We start from the raw sequence: 11,054 nt of genomic DNA, 5'->3' as shown, positions 1-11,054 counted from the left end.
CTTTCCCAAATTCATTGCTACTCAGGGTAAATCACTTGCATTAGAAGAGCCTGAATCACCTGCTTTAGAATAGCCTGAGCCTGAGGTCCTCGTTAAAAATTTTGGTGTTATCGAGGAGAGGACTCTTACCTAGTTTATTTACTTTTAGAGAATGCTATACCTTGTATTGCCAAGGTTCCTCAACAAATGTTTAAGTAGTGGAGACTGTTTTTATAATATATTACAGTCTTATAGTTTACTTTTATAATGCTTTCCAGTATACAGTATGTAGTATGCTTATATAATCTATTTACCTAATTTATTTTATTTAATCTTCTGAAATTAAATATAAAGTCTTTTTTCCCTTTCTCTTCATAGTATTTATAGAAGTGAATGTGTTATTGCTAAAAAATAAAATTAGTAACTCTTGAAATGGAATTATAATGGTATAATAGACTTAATCTGTTATTACCCTCCATAGTGTTGATCACCTATTTCCTTTTTTTATCCATATCTTTAAATCTTGGTGAAGAAAGATTACTTTCAGAAACAATTTGCTATTTTAGTCTTAGAAATTAAGAAAAAAAATTAATGAACTAACTATTTTGGTGCATAATTTCTGATTGACAAAAATCTTATAGCATATGAATCAAGTGATGTAAATTATATTTGCTTTTCCTGAAGAAAAGTTTATTGAGAAAAATACTTCATTTTTTTCTTACCCGTAATTATTTTGTCTACTCAGTGAATTGAAGCTGTAAGTGTAAGCTTCTGATTTCCCTAACAATCCATTTCTCATTTTCTAAAATCCAGGAGTCAGAAGACATTAGATGTAGCTCAACATATGCAATTCCCTTAGAAAGTATTTACTTTATAAATGCCAGGAGCAAAATGTAGTTGATTATGTCACTACCATTTCTCTGGTAAGTTTTGGGCCCCAATTATTCTGTTCCTTTTTTGACACAGGTATGTTTTCCTCAATGAACAAAAACATAACTACATAAAAATTATAATTGGATAAAAAAAGATAAATTGAATGAACTCTTTAAATCTTGGCTAAAAGTTAATTTTATTATTAATAAGATAGTTTAAAACTGAACACAAATTCCTTTGCAGACTCTTTTTATTAGTCTCTCTTTTCTACTCCAAGTGCCACAAATGTCACTTTTATATTTTTCAATTTATATGATGCATGCTGCCTTGGTGCCTAAGAGTGTAATAGAAAAATGAAAACCTAAACTAATCAAAAGCTGCTCGTACTGGTGAACATAAAATTGTTTTGATGTCTTCCTTCTTAGTGGTTTATGGCGTAAAAAGGCAGTTAATTATAACTATTGTTCCTATTGACTTCATTTGAAATCTCAGCAAAAAAAAATTCTTATTTTCAATAGAATTAACTTTCAAAATTATTTTTAACATGGGAATTACCGAAAAGAATTAGTATAGTTAAATTATTTTTAACATATAGATATGGACTATTTGCATTAATTTTTTTGTGACACAATTCTGTCTTGACATAATCTTGGCAGTGCTTTCATGGCTGAATATTTTGATCAGTTACTTATCAGGTATAAGAACATCTTTGTAACGCCAGTAAAGTGCATGTAGTGGTTAAGAGAACAGGTTTCAGAGTGACACAGTCTTAGGTTCAAATCATGGTTCTGTTCCTTATCGCCTCTATTCCTCAGGACATTATTTAACCCCACTAGGCTTGGATTCCCTCAAGTGTACTGTAGAGACAACAAAAACCACTATATTAGATAGAACTGTTGTTGTTAAGATTAAAGTGTATAATATATTCAAAATGTTTGGAATAAAGTGCAGTGCTTGGAATGTGGGTTGTAGTTATCCTCGGTTACAGTTGCAGGAGTAGTGTTTGTATTTTTAGTACCCATTGAATGAGATATTCATAGTCTCCTTGCCCCAGGTTAGGAATAATGGCATAAAATTTAACTCAAGAATTTTGATTGGTTTTGGTTGCAGAATTGCTCACAGTGGTACAAGCTGAATTTCTAGTTTGAGATTCTTTTAAGAAAAAAGCACATTTAAAAATTTTTCTTAACTTTAACACTATAAGAATTCTCTTTTTAAAAAAGACATAAGAAATAAGAAAACACTTATTTAGAAGGATTATTTTAAAAGGATGCTCTTCCTGTATATGAACATATTACTTTGGGTCTATTACCATAATGAAAGTAGTATAAGAATGTATTTGTTTTGGTTGACATATGGAGGATAATGAACACCAGACTCAAATTGTGTCTATGCACTGAGCAGGATTATTCTTATAACACACCAGCATTATACTGTTGTATATATTTCTGTTAGGAAATTTACAATGAGAAATCTCAAATAGATACAGAAGTAGACAATAATATACACCATGTACCCATCATCAGCTTTAGAAATTATCATATGGCCAGAATTGTTTTACATACACCCCCATCTGCTTCTCCTTCCATAATTTGTTGAAGCAAACCTTATATGTCTTGTTTCATCTGTAAATATTTCAATTTATACCTCTTAAAGATATAGTTGTTTTCTACAAGTGTGCCATAATACCATTATCACGCTTGAAAACAATAACTTTTTGATATCTTCAAATATCAGTTATTGTTCAAATGTTCAGTTGTCCTACAATTATCATAATTTTCTGAACAGTTTGTCTATTTGAATCTATATCTAGATAAGGTCCACACATTGAGATTGTTTAATACATCTTTTAAGATTCCTTTAATCCTCCCACAGTCTATTTACTTCTTGAAACTTATTTGTTGAAACAAATGGGTAATTTGTAGAATTTGCCACAGACTGGATTTTGCTATGTAGTTTAACATACACTTCTCACTCTATTTTCCTATGAAGTTATAGTAAATAAGTCTAGAGGCTTAATCATATCCAGTTTAGATATTTTGGTGGTGCAAGACTAATTTATAGGAGACAGAGAGAACTTCTATCAGGAAGCTAATGTCTATCAAATTGTCTCTCTTCAGTGATTGGCAACCATTCCAGTTCAATGCTTAGATTCATTAATTCATCAGATATTGCAAAATGCTAATATTCTCTTACATTTCTTCTTGATTTATTAGTTATAATATTTCTATAAAGAGAAATTTTCATCTATTATTTGAATAACCTAATGTTTGGCTGAACTGATAACCCATGAGAATAATCTATAGGGTTGACATCACAAAAACTAATATTTTCAAATATCTGCCAATTTTATGGTGATTAAGGTATAAATCTCTCTTTATATGTTTATGGATACAAATGTAATTCTCTCTGTGTATTTAAAGTTGAAGTCATTAAATAAGAATACCAAAGATAGCCAAAGGCCAAAGGTGATCAAAGGCTATAAATTTAGTTAAAAGATAGAATTCCTAAAGTTTGTACCAGCTATATAAATTTTTTTTAAATGTCTGTAAATTTACCTAAAATTTTCTGACATGTTGATCACTTGTGTTTATTTTGTTTGTCATATATTGTTTTTCTAAATGTTAATTAAAAGGGAATGCAGTGGTGTCTTTTGAAAGAAGAGGATGTCATTCCTCGCATCAGAGCGATGGAAGGTCGTAGAGGAAGACCACCAAATCCAGAAAGGCAGCGAGCAAGAGAGGAGTCCAGGATGAGACGTCGGAAGGGTCGACCTCCAAATGTGGGCAGTGCTGAATTTCTAGATAACACAGATGCCAAATTGCTAAGAAAACTGCAAGCTCAAGGTAAGAAACAATTTGACGCTGCAATTATCATCCTAGAATGTATGTGTTTCTTATATTTCTGACTTATAAATGACTGACACTGCTCTCAATTTCTAAAAAGTAGATATTTGTGTTAAAATAAAAATGAGAAACTAAGGAGTCCCACTGGTAACTGGAGTTCTTTGGTTAGGTAAGCTCCTTTTAAGAGCCATACTCATAACACATCATACCCTGTGTGTTTAGAATTACAGTGGTGGGCAATAAGCTTTTAAGGTCACACAGAGAGGGAATCAGCTAGGACTTGGCACACACCTTAAGATTGTGCCAACCTTCTGGAAATTCTCATTTTAACAGTTCTCGATTCCTTGAGGTGGTACAAGGGAATAATTCCAAAATATATGGATCTGTGGAGTAAATTTTCAGTCAGAGAATTCCAATTACTGGTAAGTAACCCCAGTCTGTTAGTTTGGAGTCTTTTGTAATCTGGATATATTACATACATTTTCAGAGTGCTCAACTAATAGATTTAAATCAAAATGTATTTATTTTAAGATCAATAAAAAGAGTTACTCATTAAGCACAAAATGCTCATAATTACTTCACATGTGTTTATAAATTAAAATTATACATAAATCATCAACAAGAAGTTTCCCTACTATGTCTGACACAGAGAAAGCTGACTAAAATAAAATAGTTCTTTTACAAGTTTGAGTTAAAAAAGAAGAAGCCTCTTAAGGCTGTCTGAAAAAATATCAATATATGTGTTCATTTCATATATCATAGAATCTGAGATGCCATAGTCTGTACAATGCACCTTTATTTTAAGATGAACCACTAAGAAAGAAAAGTGTTACCAGTTGTCAGACACATTCTGATTTTAGACATGCCTAAAGATACATCTTAGAATAAAAAAAAATGTGGTGAGTCCAAAATAACCCTAACTATCTTTGCCATTTAAGCAGACAAGTAATTTCTTAAACTATGAGGTTTTTTTAAAATTAATATTTCAAACTTTAGTTATAACATAATATTTTAGCAACTTTAAACCAAATAAATAAAAAGATACTAGAAGCAGTTTATTCCTTAGTGTTGGTGAATTTTCTACATCTCTTATGAGAAGATATTGGGAGCAGTTTATCCTTCAGTGCCCAAGTGAATTTTCTAGGTCTCAAACTCATTCTCCTTTCTCCATAGTCTACCAAATATCTTTAAAACACTTCTTCACAGCTCCTACTGGTTATAATATAAATTTTTAATGATTAATCAATATTGTGTTTCTTGCTAAAGTGAAAAGATATGAGTTGAGATTTTTAATTATTTTTGACCTAAGGATTTAAAAATAAAAATAACTGTGTACTTGTGTGGGGCTTGAAAGTGACAGATATGTTCATACACAAATACACATGCACATACCTATATATATTATAAAGTTCTTTTTTATAGGCTAAATTTCTATTAGCATAAATTTAGGTTGGAACAAAGGTCCATACTCAAGTCACATTTGCTAGGAAACATTTTTTTAAACCACTTAACACATATTTACATTTTAAGATATATGTAGGTCTTTATAGCAGTATACAGTGAAAGCTTTCAATTCTGAATGTTAAATATGTATCTGGTAGTATAGATGAGAACAGCATTCTTCTGGTATATTATTATCAGAGGTTGCTGACGCTGTGGGCCAGTTTATAGATTTTTATTTCCCGGAGTAGTTAGTGAACAAAAGATCCTTTTTATGTAGCTCAGTAATTTTTGATGATGCTTATAACCTCCTAATGTTGAAAATTATTGAAAGATTAGAGATATACTTTAGTATTAGCTTTTCTTTCATCTTTCACTACCACTTCCAGTTTACTAGATAAAATTAGACCATTTTACATCCCCTCTCTTTTTTAAATCTTGATAATAGAAAATCAGCTATAGTAACCGACTACACTTCAGCTGTTACAAAGATATAGGTTTAAGTTCTTACCTAAAATCTCAGGGTGCTAACTTTGGGAGATGAACACACAGTGTAAATATATATGTGCCTTACTGTTAAATTGTACAGGTGAAACTTACTGGATTTCGTTAACCAATGTCACCATAAAAAATAAATTAATTAATTGATTAAAAAAATAAAATAAAATCTCAGGGTGTTCAAAGGTTTTCAGAAGTAGTAGCATATAGTGTGGAGTCAGAAAGACCTGGGTTATATCTTGGCTCCATTATTTAATTTCCACGAGCCTTAGTTATTTCATTTGTAAGCTGGCCACAATTTTGCCAATCTTATAAGTTTTTTATGATAATTAAATAAAAGATTATGTAAATTTAATACAACAGTTCAATAAATAGTAGAAATTATTAGTAGATCTCAAGTGATTCAGGTGTTACCCAATTATATTCATTACTGATGATTATAATGTATAGGTTTCTTAAAACTCCTATGCTATTAAGTTTAAAACAATGTCTAAAATAAAGTGGTATTTTCTGAAATTATTTAATGAGTGATATTATGATACACTACTTTTATAGTTAGAAGTATTCTGACCAAGTTTACTAACAGAACAGACATGATGTTACATGCTTTAAGTATCAGTTACCTATTGTCACAAGAATGCTGGGAAACAACCATCTACAAAACCTCAGTGGTGTACATCACTAAGCATTAATTGCTTGTGTAGATGGAATCAACAGGAGGTAAGTTAGGCAGCTCTGTTGGCTTGGCTGAGCTTATTCCCATGTGTGAAGTGAACGGGCTCCATGTATCTCAAGCCCCAGCAGCCTAGCCCACACATGTTCTCGTAGTAAAGGGCAAGGCACAGGAGTAAAAGTAGCATGCCAGCACACTTTGAAACTTACCTTGCATCACAACTGCTAACATCCTTTTGGCCAAAGACCACATAGCTGAACTCAGATTCAAGGGACAAGAAAATATATTCCACCTCTTGATGAGAGGAGCTTCAAAATCACATTGCTAATGACATGGATAGAGGGAAGAATGAAGAACTGGGACCATTAATTATGTCGATTTATCCCAATCATACACTTGTCCTTAAAAATTGTGAGAACTAAGTTTTCCTTTAAACTCATTGACATTCGATACTCTTTTTTATTAAGATTTAGTCCCTCTCTTTCATAAATGAAAATTTTACTATATTCAGCAACTTCAACGTATATATGGCTGATTGAAGTATTAAGTTTAGGGGGCTTTGTATTTGTTTTATTTTGGGTTTTTAAAAATGTATGCATATATATTTTTTAAGACCAAAGCTAAATCACATTTTTACAGATTAGCAGCTACTTTCATACTAAGTGGTGATTACATGAAATGTAAAAAAAAAAATGCACTTATATTAGTCTCTGTGATAAGAATTAAGGGAAACATTATTCTGGGTAGTTGTGTCATATTTGATGAAATAGTTTGGCAGTTTCTAGGGGAAATGAACATGACATTATCTGCCATACTGTTCTCCTACTTGGTATCTAACCTTGTGCAATTTTCTTAAAAATTATGTCCTTCATGATGATACCAGTTTCACACAGTTCTTAGGTTGTTTTTAGATTAGCAGTTAATGTAAAGTTGTTAGTTATATTTCTTGAAATTTTGTGTTTTTCAGAAATAGCCAGGCAAGCAGCACAGATAAAACTTTTGAGAAAACTTCAAAAGCAGGAGCAAGCTCGGGCTGCCAAAGAAGCTAAAAAACAACAAGGTAGGTGATTTAAATGGTAACATAAACTTGAAGAATAAGTATTGGGAATTTATAAAAGGCTCTTTTCTTCATTCCTTTTCTGATGATATCTGTGCTTTGAATTTTCATCATAGCAATAATGGCTGCTGAGGAGAAGCGAAAGCAAAAAGAACAGATAAAGATTATGAAACAACAGGTATGTTTAAACATTGGAACTGATTTTTACAACATAGGTGTTACTTGGGGGATCTATTTGTATGTGTAACATTTACATTATTTTTATTTTGATTTCCAAAACAACTGTTTCACATTAATGTTATGTATACTATTTAGAAAGTTTTCATTTTTTCATTCGTTAAAATTCACCTAATTTTTAAACCAAGCCTTCTACTTCCAAGTTTTTAAAGAAATGATTACTAAACATAAATTTGTGTAAGCGCTTTTAATACCCCTATGGACTTTGAATATAAGTTGACATCTTGAACAACTATCAAACTTTTAAAAGCTTGTTGTTCTAAAACATGTAAAATACTAGTAAAAAATGAAATTTATGTTATATAGGATAAGATTTGCCCCCATTGCTTCTGAATGCTTTCCGTTAAAAATTCAATTAAAAGTTACCACTGCAAAAAAATGAAGAAAGCATTATTTCAGCATATCTAGTGTTTTAATGTATATTTATAATATCCTTCCCGTATGTAGTTTTCAAAATTAAGTATCAGTAGATGAAGTGATGTTTAAATTCTTATAGGTAAAGCATTACATGATAAGATACCAACTTTATTTAAGATGGGAATATGTGAACTACTCTCCTATCTCCACGTATTCACATGACATTAAAGCAGAAAGGAAATTGGAGAAAGTACTATTCTTTAAAAAATTTTAAACAGTATGTAATTATTTCTGAGTAGGAAGTGAAGTCAATTGTGTTATTATATAAGTAGCTATTAAATAAATGGCTCTGGCTGGATTTTATGTGGTATCTCTATAAGGTTCCTTCCAACATTGACTAAAGCAGTATAATTAGAGTTGATAAAGAGTTGAGATTCATAATTTAGATAGTCAGGAATATGGGCTCTACTAGTTAAGGATTTTGTGACCTTAGATGAATTACTTGACTTCTAAGTATATTTCCTCCATTGTAAAAGAGAATAACTGTATTATCTGAAGATTAAATGAAACGATAAATGTAAAGTGCCTACCACAGTGACTGGCACAAAGAAAACACTCATTTTTTAAAAGATAGATGTAAAACACCAAACTGTATGGTATACTTTTACAGTTATTTAGTCAATTGTAAGCTTGAATTTCTTCCTTAGTTTGTTCATTGTCACTGCTAAAGACACTATGGAGTTGTCTTATAAATATGTATCCTAATGAATGCCTTTATTAAAATATAAATATTTGCTGCATATTACATATATATGTGAAAATAAGTGCATATCTCATTTTAAAGTGAACTACTAGTGTTTCTGTTATACTTTTGTTGTAGCTTCTCCTATTTCCTAATGGCTAGACACTCATCAGATTTCCTCAGCACTTTAAATTTAGCTTTGTTATCATGAGGTCTTGAAATCCTACAACCTATGCATACATAGTCTTTGCAGCTCATTGAAAAAGCACTGGGGTCTCAAGGTTCCAGAAACTTTAATACAAATGAGAAGATCTTAGATATTCACCAAGATATTTATCTGAGACTAGTTTCAAAATACCAACTGACTTATTCCTTACTGCCAACAAAATCAAGTATAGCATAAATCTACTCACATAGTCAGTTACATATTGCCTATTTTAAAGTCAGCGTTGGATGTAGAATAAAATAAGAGCACGTGTTCCTCATCTTCTGGGTTATTTTTTTCACCTGGTAGGCCAAAAATATCACCAGACAGTCCTCAGGGCAAATTTCTGAAAGCTGGCGGCAGCAGTATTATGAAGCAGAAGGAGCAAAGGCATTGGAATCTGTCGTGGCTCTGTACTTGTTTGACTTTAGGCGAAATATTTACTCTTTAGGAACTTCAGTTTTCTCTTGGTTAAAAAGATAATTCCAACTTCTATGTTGTTGGGGATTTTTGTTTTTTGTTTTTTTGATCAATAAGACATTTTATGTGAAGTATCAGTTCAGTGGTTGGGTACTCACTAATTATAATAATTTAGAAATAATATTTCTCCATGCTAATGTTAATGACAGCACCACCAAATATACGGACATGTTCATAAATCACTTGGACAGTTAAGGTAAAGCTCTAGACTGAGTGTACTCAGCCTGAGTACACTCTATATCTATGTTGCATAAGAGAACAATGAATGACTATTGCAAACATGAGGACATACCACCTTATAACCTAATGATTGACAAAACCAGACAAATTAAATCAAGAGTATGCTCTACTCAGGTCCCAAGTTCTAATCTATATAAATACTCTAACTACGGATCAAGTACAGCCTTCTCTAAGACTTGAAAATGAAACAAAAGATACACTCGGGTTTTTAATTTTGGCAAGCTGTAATTAATATTCAAAACCAATGTAGGATCACCAATAGCAAATTCATAGAATGAGATCAGTCCTCTAAAATAAGAACAGTAATGCTAGAAGTCTCATTATCCTGTGTTAGACCCCTATAGGGAATTAATAACATTAGTATACAAAAGAGAAATGTTTAAAAATGTATTAAACTATAACTTCAAAGAGTAAACTAGCATCTGGTAATTGGAGCAGGTATTATATATACAGCAGTATAAAACGTGTTGGCTCTGGAAATCCTGGGACAAATGCAATTGCAAGTAGGAAAATTTGTGTGTCTTTTTAAAAACTATGTATGTATTCTTACTACTGCCTCTTTGTGATTTCAGAGGGGTTTATGAACATGAAATTGTTAACAATGTGCTTATAGCATATGAGATAATTTTTTAAAATAAAAATATAAAGTTCTTAGGAAAATTTCGGTGACCTCTGAATTCCAAAACAATAACTAATATATTAAATTTAAACAATGTGACTACCAATTATAACATATGAATCAGTCCCTAGAATGTCATTGTAATTAATCCGTTTTTAAATAATGTTACAGATTATTTCTGAATTTTGTTTATTGTAGTAGTTAAAAGCAGTGTCATCATGTTATTCACCATGCGAAATAAGAAATTACACTGTGGAAATAATTGTTAATAATAATCTATTACAATTGTGTAGCACAATATCCTTTTTTAAAGCATTTTAATTTAGTCATGACATACTGAGAAAGGGCAAACACCTCTCTGTTTTTTATAAGAGTAGTTATTTGCTTGAGATTGTGCAATTAATGATAACTCAGGATTAGATTTAGGTTTTCTGATTCTTGATACACTATTTTTTCCTACTGTTCTGTCCTTTATTTCAAAGTAAGTATTTGTAATTGCAAATATTTATAAAGACCCACAGGTTAAGTAAGTTGAATCTACTTAGTTTACCTGGTTTCTATGCAGTTATTTAGCATTTGTATTTTACAAATTGTTTTGAGAAATTTTATAAAATTTTCAATTTGACACGAACATATGTACAATGTTAAACTAAATGATTAAATTTTATACCCACCATGGTAACCTTTGGTAATTCTGTACTTATATCTTAAATTATTTGATTCCAGTTAAATATCTAATATATCCCTCTTCCCCACAACCAGCTTATATTGGAATTCAAAATCCTAGCAACAGTTAAAGTTTAACCTA

The 11,054-nt window shown here is 31.1% G+C and overlaps 1 protein-coding gene across 16 annotated transcripts in view; it reads left to right on the top strand.

The window, feature by feature from the left end:
* BAZ2B (bromodomain adjacent to zinc finger domain 2B) overlaps positions 1–11,054 on the top strand; it is a 287,601-nt gene that overhangs the window by 216,892 nt on the left and 59,655 nt on the right. For all 16 annotated transcript variants that reach the window (XM_025039212.1, XM_015596525.2, XM_025039211.1 and 13 more), the window contains 3 exons: positions 3,488–3,698; positions 7,277–7,369; positions 7,483–7,544. In XM_025039212.1, coding sequence (XP_024894980.1) covers positions 3,488–3,698; positions 7,277–7,369; positions 7,483–7,544 — 366 coding nt within the window. The remainder of the gene's footprint in view (positions 1–3,487; positions 3,699–7,276; positions 7,370–7,482; positions 7,545–11,054) is intronic.

This window comes from Pteropus alecto, unplaced genomic scaffold (genome assembly GCF_000325575.1).
Source record: "Pteropus alecto unplaced genomic scaffold, ASM32557v1 scaffold3, whole genome shotgun sequence".
Taxonomy (NCBI): Eukaryota; Metazoa; Chordata; class Mammalia; order Chiroptera; family Pteropodidae; genus Pteropus; species Pteropus alecto.
Note: the sequence above shows the minus strand (reverse complement) of the source record. Positions and strands in the feature narration are given on the sequence as shown.